The sequence below is a fragment of the Onychostruthus taczanowskii genome, unplaced genomic scaffold, assembly GCF_017590055.1.
Source record: "Onychostruthus taczanowskii isolate IOZ18803 unplaced genomic scaffold, ASM1759005v1 scaffold116, whole genome shotgun sequence".
NCBI classification, from domain to species: Eukaryota; Metazoa; Chordata; class Aves; order Passeriformes; family Passeridae; genus Onychostruthus; species Onychostruthus taczanowskii.
In genome coordinates this window covers 452094-470508 of record NW_024498294.1, presented here as the reverse complement: position 1 = coordinate 470508, position 18415 = coordinate 452094, and the positions used below count along the sequence as shown (strand labels likewise).

General features: G+C 43.4%; 1 protein-coding gene across 1 annotated transcript in view; it reads left to right on the top strand.

The window, feature by feature from the left end:
* Window positions 1-18415, top strand: part of SYN2 (synapsin II) — a 163335-nt gene that overhangs the window by 68259 nt on the left and 76661 nt on the right. The window contains exon 5 of the mRNA XM_041427545.1: window positions 15304-15393. Coding sequence (XP_041283479.1) covers window positions 15304-15393 — 90 coding nt within the window. The remainder of the gene's footprint in view (window positions 1-15303; window positions 15394-18415) is intronic.

Below are 18415 nucleotides of genomic sequence, written 5' to 3'. Positions count from 1 at the left end.
GCGTGTTTCACTCCCCTTCATGAATGTTGATTATCAAACTCACCTTGCTGACCAGTGGAACAGTGGAAGGATTAAAATCCAAACTAAGATATTTCAATAATTTTTTTCAAAGAGCCAGTGTGGAGACAGAGAGGAAAAATCTTTGTAGTACACATAGAGAAATAAATGAGGCATCCAACGGAATGCCTCCCCACTGCTAACATGCTTCCTCAAGTGAGGAAAGAGTGTTTATTCACAATTTGTCTGGGAAAAGCAAGCTGAGAATATTTCTCATATTTGTGGTTTTGAACACATTTTCAACAGGCTCTAGCCAGTGTTTTCCTCATTTCTGTGAAATTTTTGGGGCTATGCTTTAGCAGGGCAATCTGAAGTGACTCGTTTCCTCATTTGAAAGCCCTTTTCATAACCCTGTGCCTCTGCGGTAGGGGTTGGTCCTTTCAGTTACCCCTGGAGCACTGAGGCACCATGGAGAGCCACTCATCTTTGCCAGTTTCAGTGGAGCCAATGCTGTTTTTCTTGACAAATTTTGGAGAAATGGAGGTGCAATTTGGTGATCCTTTTGGTTCATGAAGAACTAAACATTAGCAGCAACAAGTTAAAATGTGGTGCTGTAAAAGGTGCTGGTCCATGGTGCAGTCACGGCTCCTACAATTCCATTGTCCAACAGCTAAAACAACTTTAAAAATCCCACTTCTTGTAAACAGCCAAAACTTCATTTTTTCCTCTGGTATCTGGGTAAGAAAAGAACAGTTGTCAATATTTTTCACACTGCAGGGAAGTTTTACTACAATACTTTTTATTGCCTTGAAGATGTTAATTTTTTAATACTTACTATGAAAATCCCTCCAAACAATTGTCAGCAGTTTTTAACATATACTTCTTGCAGCTCATTTTATTATCCTTTTATGCTGCAGTAAACTGCTGCAGGAGGGGAATAAATAATTGATAGAGCATTTACAACTTCTCAGTACACACTGTACATTGCTGAATTCATTATTTTAGTGCATCACATTTTCCAGCTGTGTGGCATTTCCCAGTGCTTTGATTCACTGGGTGCAATAAAGCGGGGTGGGGACTCAAAGCCAGTAGCATTTATGTGCAATAAAAAGTAAGGAATAATTCCTCTTTACAGACTGCCATATCTGTGTCTTTATCACTTTATCACTGCCCTTGAGGTGGGTCCTAGTGAGGAGTGTGAGCTTTTAGTGTGAGCACAGAAATAATTTCTGTACAAACACTGGGGGCATTGTTTGGCTTTTTAACTTGAATGTCTTGCCTTGTGGTGGTGGTGGTGGTGCTGGGAGATGTAGAGACCACGGTGTTTATAGAGCAGCATGAATTCTTCATCAGATTTGGGAGAGGACAACAATGGAAGAACTCATGGGGGGATTTTTGGGATGTCCTGTGTGGGGTCAGGAGTTTGACTTCGATGCCCATTGTGGGTCCCTTCCAACTCATAAGGCCATTCCGGAATAGATACCCTGAGGGGTAAAAATCCCTTAAGTCAGCCAACTTCATGGATGCTCAGATGTTGCAGCAGAATCCAGGCACTGTTGATTTTGCCAGTATCATCATCTGTCTTGTTTGGTTGGACCAATCTGGTGTGTGCTCCCTGCATGGGTGAAGTCCCTGCTGAAAACTGTTGTGGATGCCTGGGAATGCACTCCTCAGTCTGCTGCTGCCTGCTGAAATGAAGGGTAAAATCCACTGTGCCCCTACATGGCCATGGACGTGCTTGGATTTGGCATCAATTAACTCCCTCTTCAGAGCATGGCAGGGATTTCTTCCTGCACAATCCCTTTCTCAACACCCTGATATTTGTGTGGAAGTTCTCTATACAAACATTTCAAGTACAAAAGCCCTGTGGAAAATGGGGAAGCAGAACTCTTCAAAAAACCATAAGTAACGATCTTTATTAATTCATGAGAAACAGATTGACTTTCCTGCAGGTAAAATGTGGAGTGGCAGAAGGGAATTATAACTTTGATAACAGCAGGAGAAAAAAAAAGTGGGGTGTGCAATGGAATGGGCCTTAAAAGGATGGGAAATTATTGAGTTAGCCATGGGCAATGAGTCTTCCTTATATCACAGCAAAAGTAGGAGTAGTGTAGATCTGCTAGGAGGCGAAGTCAGGGAGGTGAGACTGGTCATAAAAGGGCTCTCAGATAAAACGAGAGTTAGAACTCAATGTACAAGGTCTTTGGGTTTTAAATTATTGCTCTTCACTGTGTCAGGTGTTCGGTGTTTTAGGAACACACAGCTCCAGATGTAGAACATCTTTGCAGCTCTGAGGGCAGATTCACTCTCCGTGCCACAAGCTGCAGCACCTGCCCTTAATTTTGCAGGAAAGCTCTTTTTGTACTCTGGCCTTCTGTGCACTTGCCAATAGGCAGTGAACAAATTTGTGTTTGATCTGAGGTGTATGATTGAAAGGTGGGGTGTGGTGGGACGATGGCCAGGAATGTACTGAGAGCAGGACTTAAAGCTCGTATTCCCTGCGGTCAGGGCATGCACAGCTCCTCCAAATGCACAGCAGGAGTTCAGAGCACGGCACAGCCCTGTGAGAAGCTGGGCTGAGAGCAGCCAGGTGGAAGGAAACCTTGGAAGGAGTGTGTGTGGTGAGATGTCTGTGCTCTGAAACGTGTCCAGAGTGGGGGGGTTGTTACAGCGCTCGGGTTATTTCACTTCTGTGATAACACTTAGCACTTAGCTCATGGAAAATTCATGGCCCTGCCTCCAGATGGATTTCACTTAAATGCTGGTAAGGATGTCAGAAAGCTGGGGGGAAAGCATAGCCTTTATAAATAAAGGCTGAGTTCTTTATTGCTGAGCTCACACAGAACTGCGGAGGAATCATTTTGGGGTTTGTGCCCTCCTTGAAGAATTATTATTAAAACATTAGAAAGTTTCAGTGCAGGGTCATGTTGCAAAGGAATTGTCTTAGGCATGAAATAACCCCATCAAACAAGACTAGAGTTTTACCTGATTCAATTTACAACTACACTGATTTAAGGCAAGGCAAAAGGCAAAAACATCCAGTGTCCTTGTGGATTCCCAATTCTCCACACAGCCTTAATCGTGTTTAATAGGGTGCAGATCCTGCTGTAAAGCATTTATGAAATGAAAAAGTAAAGAGAGGGGGGAAAAGCACCAATAACTATCCATAGTTAATATTTGATATCATTTAAATGATCTGTTTTCCTTTAGAAAACATCATTCAGGAAATAAGGGAGGTTTCCCTTAACGGAGGCTTAGGAGCTTTATGCAAACTTTCTCATTGTACATGATGTCATTGTCCCTGCAGGGATTTAAGATTTAAGTTCCACGTGGATGTGGAACTTAAGGACACGGCTGAGTGGTAGACATAGAAGTTCATGGTTAGTTCCTGGTCTTGGTGATCCTAGAGGGCTTTTCCAGCCCAAATGAGTCTGTGGTTCTATGGGGGTGTGCGAAGTAATTGTGGAGGCCAGAAGGAACTGCAAAATGTGGTGATGATATCAGAGCTTGCAGCATTAGGTAAAATCCCATTATCTAGACTGGGGAATAATATTTTAAAAAACCAACAAAACAACATGTATTAAAAAAATATAAAAAGTGATTTGCCAGTGCCCTGTGTTGAATTAAAAAAAAATTAATTCTTCCTGCATGCATCCATTTGCATGATTCTTGTAAAGGCTTATGTGAATCTTGCATGCTGAAGGGTTTCCTTCAGCTGAACCCTGCTGGATTTTAGCTTCAGTTGCAGATATTGGTGATAGGGGTGCAGTATTTTGGAGCACCCCAGTTTACTCCCTGCCCACCCCACTGTGTCCAGCAGCTTGCTGATAAGTGGGGTCAGGCAGGGAGGTGGAGCTGAGTGACACCAGACAGGCAAATTCTGATTTAACTGTCAGGGCCTGCAAGGTTCAATGTCCAAGGCTGCTGTAGATGGAATAAAGGGTTGGGTTTTCTCTCAGCTCAGCCTGGCTGTGATGTGATAATTACAGGCATTACAGGGGCTGGGCTGGTTCTTCCACTTCTTTCTGACAGTGCGAAACCTTCCAGGCCTGCAGAGTCCAGATCTGCTGCACTTGTGCACAGCAGCTGTACACAGCTGAGGAGGAAGAAAACCCTCACAAAATCAGCCCAGTTTCATGAGGACTGCTCTGGTTCCTTTAGTGCAGAGGAAAAGCATCCCAGCCCCTGCAGCTGGCTGCACATCTGTTCTCCTGGGACCTGCAGGGGTGCTGTGGGGGCTTCAAGGATCTGCTGCTGTCTCAATCATACATTCACTCTGCGGAAGGAGGGGCACAACTCTCATTTGTGAGCCTAACAGGCTGTTGCCAGGGTGGTGGAAAGGTCTGTATTTAGGGAAGAGGGAGCGCAGGGAGTTCCAGAGGGATTTGGGAAGCCCAGGTGAGCTGAGCATGGGCAGGGCTGTGCCAGCCTGTGAGAGGCTCTGCAGGGATGGGAGCTGGTGCTGAGCAGCTTGGCCCCATCAAAGCGCACTCCTGGCACTCTGCTCCAGCACTCCAGGGGTGTGGGAACAGAGGAAGCAGCCAGGAAGGGTTTTCTGGGCCAGAGCTGGCAGAGAGGGAGGCAGAGATACCTGTGAGCGTGTGAAGAGAGCTGGAGGGTCCTGGTGTTCTTCACACAGAGCTCCAGATGGAAACTCATTTCTGCTGAAACATCTTCAGATGCCCCACTCTGTTGTAGGAATTTATTGTTATAGAAATTTATAAATTAAATTAAGCTTTTAAATGTTAGAGAAGTGCCACAGAACACACAGTTATGCCAAAATTTCTCTCCTTTCTCAGCCACACCATTGCCAGGGAAGGCTGGGTATGGCTCTTTTTGTCAGACCTGGTAGTATTGGAAATCCCATAGTTGTTGTTTGTTTCTTTTCCTTCATCTGGGAGCAGACATCCAAACACTTCTTTGCAAGTTTGTTGATATTTTCCTTGGTTTGCTCCTCTTGCCAAGCTTACACAACTCTGTGACTTCATGTGCTGTGTTCTGCTTTGCCTGTCTTTTGCAGATGCTTTTCTGCTTATTTGTCTTCACCTTTCTGCTCTAACTGGACATTTAACTTCTTTATTTTTACCTTGCTTTCTTGGAAGGTCTGTTTTAACTGTCTTTTCTTGATATTTGATGCTTTCTAGTGCTCTTCCCCACCTTGTTTTCTCCTCTGTGTTGCTGCTCCAAGTTGGTCTCTTGTGTTTTTTCCACTCCCAGTTATACTTTAAAAATCTTGAGCAACAGATTGGAACACTGGCAGGACATTTGTCGGGGCTCTGCAGGGAGGAGCAGAAAAAAAGAGATGAGCTCTGTTCCTTCCAGCTTCCTGTTGACACAAATTATTGAAGCTATGCTAATGGGAGACACAACCACGCAGAGGAGATTCAATTTTGTGTCAAAGCATCTTCTGGAGAGCAAACAACAAACAAAATGAATGTGTGCAAGAAGAGAGGCACTTTGAAAATCTATTTGCTGCAAATCTGGGAGATTTTCAATGCTACTCCATGTTGGGTTTGAAAAAAGACATTCTAAATGTTTATTTCACTGTAAGAAAATCCTGTGTTCATCAGCAAAAGTCAGACTTGTACAATAATGCTGAGCAATGGGACAGAATTTGGCTGGTTATTGCTCTCTTTTATATGCCAGAGGGGATTTTCTTAAGGGTCAAGCCTGGAGAATGCTGACCTGCAATCTGGATGCAGCTCAGATAGAGAAGACACTCAGATTTGATGTCTGCCACCATGATGAAGGTTAGGAGCATTGAGATGTATTTCAGTCAGTTTTATGTATTCCATTAGATCAAACCTGGGGCCAGCATTGAACTTTCTGGTTTCAACCACTCTGGCAAGACTGATCTCACTGACAGGTGAAGGCAGGGCAGCCAGAGGGCTGCAGGGACCTTCTCCTGCCCTCTCACTGCAGGGAGCTGCAGAATTCCCTTTCCCTGCCCAGGGCTGCAGCAGGAGCTGCCTTCTCTCCCAGGCAGGGCAGAGCTGCTCCTGAGACACCAGGACGTGGGTGGCAGGGCTAGAACAGCCCCAGGTGATGATGTGTGGCAGTCTCTGTATCAAATTCCACGTGCCCAACAGCAAATATTTGCACCAGTAGCCAGTTGTGTGGCCTTTATCCACAGGAATTTTGGATTTACAGAGGGCTGTTGGATTTACAGATTTCAAGTGCAGTCAGAGGCCTGTGCATCTCCAGGGCAAGCAGAGAACAAACAAACAGGTGCTTTTTCTCCAAGCAGAACTTTCTTAAGAACAAAAAACCTGCATAAAAAACCTGAACAAGACCTATTTTAATTCTCTGTCAGCCAGTGAAGGTTTTGGCCTCCTTGCCCAGTCTGCCACTTAGAGCAAAACATGTTGGTGGATTTGTCGTGCAAGAGCTGAAAGTAAATTCACAAAACTGTGTTAGAAGGAAGGTGAAAACATCGTTAGCTTTTTGGTCAAAAGACAATTTAATACCAGGTTTGAACATTGAATTGGAGCAAAATTCATAAACACAATCGTAAGTTTAAATGCATAACTAGAAATCTAAATGCATTAAACCTAGTAGTGTGTTTGTTCTTTGCACCTCTTTATAGAGCTGGTTTAGCTTAATCTAGTCTTGGAATAGGAAGGAAATATTCCAGCCTTCCTTGCTGATTTTGACCCAGAGAGCCTTAAATAATAAATAAATCTCAGTGTGGTGATGATTTTTCTGTTCCATACAGCCAATAATTCTCTCAGCTCTGTATTTATCAATCCTTGCTTGCACTCACAAGTGCTTTATATATAAACTGAGTATTGGAGTATTTTGCTTTGACCAGCATTTATTGCTGTCAGGATAATTTAAAGCAAAAATAGACTCAGAATTTTTGACTACATTCCTGAATTTTGTAGTAGGTTGTTGCCACTCTGCCCTGCTGTCTTCTGCACTAAAAAGCAGCAGTGGGAACTCTTGACATCCATTACAGACTTTCATTGCATTGGGCATTTCTTACTTTCTAGTGAGAGAAACTGTTTTCAAACAGAGGCTGTGAAGTTAATATAAAGGTCAAAACAGGACTGTAAAGCTGGGGTTCAAGTCCTTTGTATTATCTGCTGGTTCTGGTACTGTAGAGACTCAGAAACTCTTTTTGTGCTTGGTTAAGGCAGATATCCACACCTGAAGGCCAGATTATGGAAATTAAGTTTAATCTCTTGTGCAATCTTAATATGTAATTACAAAGGAAACTTGTGTGTTATATATCCTATTAAATTATCTTAGAAAATATTTTTTTCAGTTAAAATCTAGGTTATAACTGCTCCTTCAACTGTGCCTGTGGTGACTCAGAAGGATCAGTGGGGTGAGACTCCCCTTTCTGACACAGGAATCTGTCATCCATCCAGGAAAATCCCTCCTGTGGTGCTGGCTCCACCAGGGCAATCCCAACCCCATCCTCTCCCTCTCCTCCAGTGCAGCTCTCCCACATCATCTCCACAGCTCCCACCAGCACTGCCATTCCCCTCCGGCATTCCTGGATATTCCACTTCTATCCTCAGCTCCAGCCCCCTCTGAGATGGGTGCAAAGTGTCCTGGTCTCTTTTTGGGGTGTGTGAGCACCACCCCTGCTCCCTGAGGTGTTTTTAGTGGGTGGTTTAAGATGCTGTGAAATCCCTGTTTGGGTATCAGCCACCCCAAGGAGTCCTCTGGTTTCCCTGCTGGGCCTAGCAGAGGTTGGCTGGTGGTGCCTGAGGGGTGGCATGGCACCCTGGAAATCCACCTTGGAAATCCACCCTGGAAACCCAACATGGAAATCCAAACGGGAAATCCACCCTGGAAATCCACCAGGAAAATCTCCACTCTGGAAACCCACCCTGGAAACCCACCACGGAAACCCACCATGGAAATCTTCGCCCTGGAAACCCACTATGGAATTCCAACATGGAAACCCACTCTTGAAATCCACTCAGAAAACCCAGCCTGGAAATCTCCACCCTGGAAACCCACCAGGGAAATCTCCAATCTGGAAACCCACCACAGAAACCCACCATGGAAATCTTCGCCATGGAAACCCACTATGGAATTCCAACATGGAAACCCACCCTGGAAACCCAGCCTGGAAATGCACCCTGGAAACCTACCAGGGAAATCCATCCTGGAAATCTCCACCATGGAAAACCTACCAGGGAAATCCACCCTGGAAATCTCCACTCTGGAAATCCACCAGGGAAATCCACCCTGGAAATCCACCATGGAAATCTCCAACATGGAAACCCACTATGAAATTCCAACATGGAAACCCATCCTTGAAATCCACCCTGGAAACCCAGCCTGGAAATGCACCCTGGAAACCTGCCAGGGAAATCCATCCTGGAAATCTCCACCATGGAAAACCACCATGGAAATCCACCCTGGAAATCTCCACTCTGGAAATCCACCAGGGAAACCCACCATGAAAATCCACACTGGAAATCTACCATGAAAATCCAGTATTGAATTCCATCCTGGAAATCTCCACCCTGGAAATCTCCACCCTGGAAATCCACCATGGAAATCTACCATGGAAATCCACCCTGGAAATGCACCCTCAAACCCACCCTGAAAACCCACCACTGATTCCTTCCTCTACAGGTTTCACTGAACTCAGCATTTTTATGGAAACCTCCAATTTTAACTGGGCCTCATCTGTAGAAAGCCCCACAAACAAGAAAATCTCTTTGTGTTGCAGTGAGCCCCAAACCTTTCTGAGAAGTGCTTAAGCCCAAGACTATCAAAATAAACAGCACAAATGTTTCCCTGGTCAGAACACTGAACTCCCTGTTCCCATAACAGTGGAATAAAGTGCATTTTCTCACTGCTGGAGGAGCACCCAGGAAGGAGTCCCCAGAGCCTCTCACTTCCATCAGCTTTCTTACTTGCTTCCTTCTCTAAATTTTCATTCCAAAATAAGGGCTCCAGAAGGCCTCTCAGTCTAGGCCTCATGGAATTACCTTTTGCTAATTTTTTTATACCAGGCATGTCTTGATCTGTGTTCTACTCTTTTATGCTCATAGGCTGTTTTCCTTCATTTTAATCCACATGTCTTCCTTAAATCTCGCTTTCCTCACTGTTTACACATTTTGTCAGTGCCTCTTCCACCAGCCAAGGTGCCTCTCCTTGCCAGATGCCTTCTTGCCCAACCCTGCAAGCCAGGAGATGTTTTTATGTCTCTGACTGTGACCATTTTCTGGTTCTTTGGGATTTTTTTTAATCCTGTTTTTCCAACTGTTGTAGAAAACTTTTTTGTTTCTCTCATGGATGTACTCTGCTAATTTGTAAGCCAGTTCATGCAGCTCTTCCAAGGGCATGAGGTTTTTATTTAAGGCTTTTTTCTTTTTTTTTAGGGGGGGGGTAAACTTTTTTTTTTTTTTTTTTTTTTTTTTTTTTTTTTTTGCATCCTGTAGAAGCTCTTAATGGTTTGCATCTCATCAGCTGTAATTCTAATGTGAAAATATTCCAGCAGTTAATTACATGGTGATTAGCAGTAGGAGAGCTGTGCCTCTCGGATTGCAGTTCTCATGCTGCAGGGGAACTGCTGGAGCCCAGAAAACGCCCTTGGAAATTCTGGATAGCCGGAGCAGACAGCCCAAATCCCTCTGGGAAGAGCCAGCACATCCACAGGGGCTGAGCAGCTCCATCTCAGGAGGTGCTGCAAGAACCCCAGAGGGCCAGGAGGGAGCTAAAGGAAAGGAGGGCAGGAAATATCAGCTGCAGTCACAGACAAGGGGGAGATGCTGCTGATCCTGGGCAGGGCTTGAGGGGAAAATGCTCCAGGGACAGATCTCATCTAGAGGGGCACTGATCGCCTTGGGGTGATCCCCCTGGGGTCCTTGTGCAGCCTGGGCTGCAAAGCCTTGGGCACACCTCACCTGTGGTACCAAACTCACCATGCAGGATCCATGGAGGTGATCCTCGCATTCCCAGTCCCGCTGTGCTGTCTTTGGCTTTGGGTCCTGCTGGAAAACCACTGGGATATTGGGACACATATCAGACAAGACAGATGATGGACTTTGGACTTTATTAGCATAACAGATTTGGTAACAGGATGCCTTGGCAAGAGCAAACAGAATTTTGAGGATTAAATCAAGACTTCAAGAAGATTCAATCAGAGGGGTTTACTGGGAAAAAGAAAATTTCAGACTTCTGCAAGCAAGAGATGTTTAAAATTTATATGTTTATGTGATGATTAACCCAATCACTGTAGTAAAACATTACTAGTCTTCCCAAAATAAGTATACAAGCAGTTGTACTCCACAATAAATTGGGGTTCTTTGACCATCACACCAAATCCCTGTCTCTTTCTTGTCATCACTGATAGAAAACCACTGGAGGAGCACCGAGTTTTGTTCCAGTTCCCGTCTCCTCTGCACTCTGCTCCTGTGCCCAAACTGATTTGTAGGAGCTGTTCCACCCTTCGGTGCCCGTGGCAAGGTCTGGGTGGACTTTGGCAGTTTGAACAGCTGCATGGAGCTGTGTGTCAGCTCCTGCTGGCACAGGAGGGTGCCAGCTGCAGGCAGGGTCTGCTCCCCTCCATTCTCCTGTCAGGTATCAAAGGTGTGTGAACTCAGCCCTCTGGAAAAGCATTCAGGGTTTGCTGAAGTCTAAGAGAAGGAATGTTCATTCAGGGTTTGCTAAAGTCTAAGAGAAGGCATGTTCACCAGTCTCAACAAAGAAAAACGTGGAGGGCACAAAAAGGTAACACAGATGCTTCCCAAGTAATAATAATATAAAAAATACAGTAACATAATATTAAAACACAGCACAGACACTGTGTTTAAAATGCAGATATAGTGAAAAATCTTGGCCAAAGTGGATTGACTCCCACAGAGAATGTGTGCCAAATGTATCCTTCCAGCCCTTTCCACACAACTGCTCCATTCCTCCTCCCTCGGAAGGATCTCAGATGTTTGTGTCTCAGTTTTTTGGCCTCCAAGGACCCCTCTTTGTGCTTCATCTCTCACTCTCACAAGATAACCCTGCCTTTATGGAATGACCAGCCACATTTCTGAGCCTCAGCCTGAAAATGGATATTTCAGCCTGGAAAGGGACATTTCAGCCTAAAAATTGACTTCAGGTCATTTTTCCTGGTGCCATCTGAAGAGATGTAGAAGTCAAGGTGTAATTTTCTTTGTTAAATCCCTAAAATTATAACCTAACCAGCCCATAATGCAAACCAAACCTCCAGGGGCCCTGTGCAGGTCGCTGTGGGGCAAAGGGACCTTCCCTTTGTGCATGGAAAGGGAAAATCCCATGGCGGAGGCCTCCATCCCTGGTGAGCACCGAGATCACACTGGAAAACTGAAAAAATTAACTTCAGGGATTTCAGTCACAAATTCTGAGCCTCATTAATGCATTTTGGAAGGAGGAAAGTTTATAGCTGGACATCCAGAAGAAAAGTGGTATTTCATGGAATTTTTTCACTCTTAAGGTGAGCCCATACCTTGAAGCAGCCAGAGATGAGTTAAATCTCAGCTGAAAGTGGGGTTTTTTATGACAGACTGGTTGAAGAAGTGTTCACCCACCCAAGTTTTCCCATTTCTCAGCTCCTGGAGAATGGCAGCTCCTCTGCTGACTCCCCAGAGAATCTGGGTATTGTTTCAGTTCCCATGAAGCCCTTGATGGCCAGCTGGAGTTCTCAGCTTGTAAAGGGGACAGGTAATGAACCCTCAAAAGAGAGAAATCTCTGACAGAACGGGCTCAGTAACACCCACAGCCCAGGGGTGCTGCCTGAGCAGGGAACTGGTGAAGGAGATGCCATTCCTGGAGTTAAAATCCTACTAAATTCCTACATCCCTGGAAATTCCCCACTGCAAGGGGCAGTGCTACAAATCCTGCAGCCTGGCAAGAGGGATTAGCAGCTTTCTGGATTAGAGGTGGCACCATGTGCAGGAATTGGTTTTAAATATCATATCTGATTATCTTCGAGGGAGGAATTGGTGTGGTTTGCTCAGGAACAAACCCCAGCCCCTCAGAGGTGGCAGAGATGGAATTAAACACATTTTAACTCCTCGAGGGTGACAAGCAGAGCAATTGTCTGACTCTTCATGGAGACAGCAAAGGGATTTTAGAGCACGATCTGTGCAGTCAAATTTAGAGCTCCAGTCTTGGGGTGGTGAAACCCCAGAAAGATTTGATATGAAATCAAAGGAAATAAATGGGTTTTTTGACTAAACATTTCTTCTCTGTGTCACACCTTGTTGGAGAGGAGAAAAAGCACAGCTGCTGTCACTGTCCTGTTCTGTTATAAAGGAACAATCTTGGCCTGAGTGTGGAAGGATTTTATCCTGCCTAGAAAAGAGCTGAAATTATAACAAATGCTACAAAACCCAACCATTTTCCTTTAAAAAAAAATCTGCAAACTGTAAGCACATGTACCTGAGGATATCCCTTTTTGACTGGAAATAAGATGGAATATTGGAAAATGAGAAGTAAATTCTGCTTGCTAAACTGAGAACATTTTTCCATTTTCTTGGTTTTTTCCCTAAGATGTAAAAATTACTTCTGCTGAAATACTACACTCTAGGAGCTGGGGGGCTTTTAGATGATTATGGCCTTTGATATCCGTGTAAAATACTTCACTGGCTCTGATCATATTTTCTATTTCATGAACATCCCATGTCTGTAAACATTTGACAATGGATTACACAATTCAGTAGTTTATCATCTAAAAAGATGATGCTCCTGCCCAGGACTGGCGTTCAGCTGCTGAAAAGGAAAATATAAAAATATATAGTCCCAATCCCACTTAAAAATTGATAGAAGGTCATTAAAACTTAAATTAAATTCTTTATGAATAGCCCAGCAGAAATCAGGGGAAATAAAAAGGATTTGTGGCAATTTATGGATGCACAATTAGAATGCTGAAATTTGGTGTGAATTGGGGCTGAATTTATCAGGTTGCATTTTGGGGGTGGGGGGAATGATTCACAAGGGATTCCAAATTTGTAAATATGGAGGTGAAGCAGCATCTCAGCAGGGTAAAGGATAAATCATCCCCCAGCTGTGGCAGTTTGAGAGATTTCTCTCTTTTGCCTCAAAAACTCAAACCTGCTTTTCCTACCTGCTGTTTCCTAGCTGAATTACTGGATTAGAGGACACTTTGGAGTGATACATGTCTGTTGTCTGTGGTTAATAGTATGTTATTTTAAGTAAACAAACACTTGCCAGCAATTAATCTCAATTACAGCTTTCTTACCTCTTGCATGAATGTGACAACCCCTACAAAAAAAATGCCATTTTCTCAGTGTCTTTTGCTCCCGTCCAGGGAAAATGGAAAAGAAAGTAGGGAAAGAATCACAGGAAACACAATCATATGATTTTATTTTTTTACTTTGGAGGTTTTTACTTAAAGATAGGTTAATAGATTTATTTAAACCTAACAATTGCTTGGCAAAAATTATGTATTTAATGGTAGTATTTTCTTGTGGAATTTGGAATTCGGCTCTTGGATCAGAACTGAAATATTGGGTAACTTGTTAGGAATCCTATTCACAAACCACCTTATTTTGGTAGCTGTGATAATATTTCCTTTCCCTGAGGCCTGATTTGCACAGCCCACAACCCAGCTACAATTCCTTAGGTTTTTGGTGAATACTGCTCATCATTAAGGTATTTTCCACTGGCCCTCCAAATTTAAAGATGTATTTTACCAAACCTAAGTAAACACCACTAAATTAAACAAGTCCCCTCTGCCAGCTGGAAATGCAAGCAAAGCTTTCTTGGGTTTTTTTCCCCTTTAAACAGTTTTTGCTCTCCCAGCCCCCGAGCCTCTCCTCAGAGTAGGTATTTTATCTGCATTATGGACAGAGTTCTATTGTTCTGTGCTTTTTGTGCTGTTTGCAAGCAGCAAATCCCACTATTCAGTGTTGTGCTGAGTTGTTTATGTCCCACGCTGGCACGGTGACAGCTGAACACATCACAGGCACGGCCGAGCCAGGGCTCTGGAGCCTGGAACTGCTCTGCCCTTGGGCTGCCAGAGCCTCCTGCTCCCTGGAAACCTCAGCCCGGGCTCTGGAGGGATTTCCTTCCCCAACTGTTACCAGAGGAGAGGTATCTGCTCAGCAAAGAGAGACAACAGCCCCAAACCCATCTCTGTTTCATAGAGTTCTCTGTCTTACATGTAAATGTTCTGTGTGAAGCTGCTGCAGCCCAGAGTACAGGTAGGCAGGATATGCCATGGGAGCTTTAAAAGAATATTATATCAGAATATTTTACAGAAAACATGAGTAGGAATGGCATAACAGGGAGCAGTTTAAATCAGCCCCATCCAAGGATGGCCATGTGTTTAATCAGAATATTCTATAGAAAACATGAATAGGAATGGCATAACAGTGAGCAGTTTGAATCATCCTCATCTATAACACATACTCTTATATCAGAATATTCTATAAAAAACATTAATAGGATTGGCATAACAGGGAGCAGTTTAAATCATCCCCATCTTTGGTGGAAAGACAAGAATATTCTGATATAACATATGATGTTATATCAGAATATTTTATAGAAAACATCAGTAGGATGGCATAACAGGGAGCAGTTTAAATCATCCTCATCTATAACACATAGTGTTATATCAGAATATTCTATAAAAAACATTAATAGGATTGGCATAACAGGGAGCAGCTTAAATCATCCCCATCTTTGGTGGAGGGACAAGAATATTCTGATACAACATGTGGTGCTATATCAGATACAACATGTGGTGCTATATCAGAATTTTCTGTAAAAAACATGGATAGGATTGGCATAACAGGGAGCAGTTTAAATCACCCCCATGGCCGTGTGGGAATGGCTGGAGGCTGCAGCCTGGGAGATGAATCTTCTCCAGTCTGTTCCTCACCTGCCCTGTTAGCATGGAACAGTTACTTTTATCTCTTTGCCAGCATTGCCAAATCAATGTCAGAGAGGTGCCAGCCACTAAATAAATGGTAAATATGCCTGGGCTTTGGGTTTAAGATGACAGAAAAGGCAGAATTATAATGATTTTATCATCACAGAATCATCTTCAAACATACAGACAATGAGATATCTGAAATCCACTATTCCCATGTATTTCATCTCCTGTACCTGGGAGGGTTTAACCTTTCAAGGTGTTTCTCTGTGTTGGTCTGTACATGAAGTCACAGTTTGGGTGGATTAAAGGGGTGTGTGAGGAGGAGGAGGAGGAGAGAGGATGCACCCCTGGGTCTGCTGAGTTTATCAAACACCCAGGACAAGAAGCAAAATGTCCTGAGCAGGAGCTCATGTGGGCACAATGTGGTTTCTCTTCTGAGCTTTGTTTTGCTCTGCTTTGTTTTGCAGTTTGCCCAGCTGGTGTCTGTCTACAAAACTTTGGGCCCAGAGAAGTTCCCTCTGATCGAGCAGACGTTCTACCCGAACCACAAGGAGATGGTAGGTGCCAAGAGCAGGGCTAAACCTGCCTGTGCCTGTAAAACAGGGTCTGGGGGACACAATCCCCTGCTCCCTGTGCCTGTGAAACAGGGTCTGGGGGCACAATCCCCTTCCCCATTTACTGCCTCCTCCAAAAGTCATTTTGGCAGCTTTCAGGGGGAGGGACAGGGTGAGCGCTTGAATTCACTGTGATGGTGAGCTGGATGGTGCCCACATGGGACAGTGGTCACTTTTCAGCTGCCCAGCTGCAGATCTCAGGGAGATTAAATGCCTACAAAGACACTGAACAGTTCTGGAAGTGCAGGAGTCACTTCCATGGTTTGTTTCCCCCCAGTCCTTGCTAGTGCACTCGGTGTTTATGGTCTTTGGAGGTGATGCACTGGGCACTGCAGGGCTTTGAGCTCACCCAAAACCAGGGTGGTTGTGATTTGTGATCTTCAGGTACCTGAGCTAACACTGGTTCCCAGTGCTTACAGGCAGCAGAAGAACACAGATGAGCCTGTCAGAGTCCAGGGAGGACCTGGATGATGGTTTTAGGGTGTGGTTCAGTTTTAGGCAGCAGTGAGGAGCAGGGAGTGGGACACAATGACTCTTAAGGGATCCTTCAAACTTAAGATTGGCTGTAATTGTATTGAAAATAGCGGGACTTTTGGGTGCATTGCTAAACTGCAGTCCATAGAAACAAAGAACATTTCATTTTGGGGCAAGAACTAATGTGTCAGACTTATAAGTTTACATGGCATATTTTTCTGAGTGTACCAACCCTGTAAGTGGTTTTCCCTGTCTTCATTCCTCTACGTTGCTCATTAAAGCCAGAACTTATAAGTTATTTCTCTTTTTTTTTTTTTTTTTAACTTTTGAAAGTCATTCTCCACAGCCAAATTACTTTTTTTACATATTTGTATGGTAATGAATGTTAATCTAGAGAAAATGAATCCGTTTGGGTATTGCATTGCCACTGAGAACTGCTGCAAGAGCTGCCTGTGATGACACTCATTTGTTTGGTTTTATTTCTCCCGAAGAAAGCATCTGGAACTTTGTGGCTTGGGAAATAATCAGGCAATGTGGTACAAGACAACATTTTGTTTGAATTTCTGGAGTGGGTTGTAAGATGAGCTGGAAATCAGAGTCTTCTGATGCTGCATTGAAACCATATCATGTTATTTTGTTTTGGTTTTCAACACTTCATCAATAGCTGGTCTCACTGGCATTTGTTGATGCAGAATTTGGCAATTACAGTTTAATTTTTTTTTTTTTTTGTGTTCCTCTTGCTTTTTTTCCTTCCCTTTTTGTTCTCCTAATGGGAACCTGGAGCTGTCCCCCCCTTCAATGCAAACCAGCTCAGGGGGGATGTGGGGAAAGGAAAAAAGCCCCAAATTTCTGGGAATTGAGGGTCAGCTGAGCATGCCAGAGGTGCTCCTTTCACCCTCTCCTGATTTGTGCCGAGGTTTTAGGTAGTGCAAGGTAAATAAACAAAGATGCCATTCTTTTGTGTAAAATCGGAGCTGCTTTAATGAAACACTTTTTGAAACAGAAACGTTCATCCCAGACTGATCACAAAAACGCTGTGAGGCTTTGAACTCATTGCTGGTTGAGTCATACCTACAGCCTTTCCCTCAGTAATTAGTTCCCTTTATTTTACTCCATTCCCACCTCCTCTGTTCTCTGCAAAAACAACACATTGGCTTTCCCAATGTAATTGCTGAACAATTTAATTAAAACCTATCTGGAACGTTGAGGAAACACCAGCAATATTCCAGGTGGTGATTTTTCCCCTGTTCACCTATACAGTCTCCCTTCTCTCTTCTTTTCCCTACTCTCACCAAAAGTCACGTGAAGCCATTTTCAAATTAAATTAAAATGCTGTGCCAGGTTGTATTTCTGCTCCACCCTCTCACATAACACAAACACAGTTTCAAGAAGTAAAAAGAAAATGTTGTAAAAAGAATCTGCTGTTGATAAGGGATCCATGCCACTACAGTAAAAATCCTGATATTAAAATAATATATTCAGAATGCCACGTTGTAGTCAAGCCTTTTGAGAGTTTTCCTCGGGGAAATCTCATTCTGAGCCAGGTTTGTGTAAAGCTTTTCTTGCCACATTTATTGATATGAGGGGAAAAAAACAAATCTTGGTACCTTCCATTGTGGGAAGTTTGGGCAGATTTCTGCTCAGCCAGAAATCAAAGTACACGGACCTTCATTGTGAAACACCTCATGAGGGATATTTTATAGCAGGAAAAGTAAGAATTTTTTTAAAACTAATTGTGGCACGCGATTTGTATTTCAGTCTGTCCATAAATATCAGAGAAAGCATTTCTTTGTGCAAGGTGCACAGAGAAGGCAATCTGGGCTGGGTGGGTTGAGGTTCAGGGCTAATTACTGTAAAACTGAAATAGGAGCAGAGCTCTGGGGAGCTAAAAAGCAGAAGATACCTGTTTGCTGTTATTCTAAAAGCACCATCCCATCAAAATGGATTTGGAGACAAATGCTACAGGACTGGTACTGAATATTAACCACTGAATATTGACCACTGAAAATTAACCTTTGTGGTTATTAAACTCTGTGGGCTTCCCTAGGTATTGGTTTGATCTGACACAAGGAAATAAGGCCTGGCTTTGAATTTTTCTGGAAATTAATAATATAAATGCACAGCACTGTCAGTAAATAGCTCTGCCGATAGTGTTACTGCAATATCAATTATTTTTTGGAAAAAAATGTAGCTTTTTATTCTTTTTGTTTCATTTATGTAAGTCTGTGGTCCAAATTGTTAGTGTTGGGAAAATTTTGGTTTGTCTTGAGTAAAGCAGAAAACAAACTGGGCTTTACATTTGGCAGCACATATATATGGTTTTAATTTAGGGTTGTAAATTAAAAGAGCCAGACTGATTTATAGTAAATAAAAAGCGAAATATTGGCTTTTATGTATTAAGGGACACATATTCCTCAAAGGATAATGACATGTTTTCCTGTTGGTGTTGCAGCATTTGCATTTCACTGGAAATGTATAAAATTAGTCACAG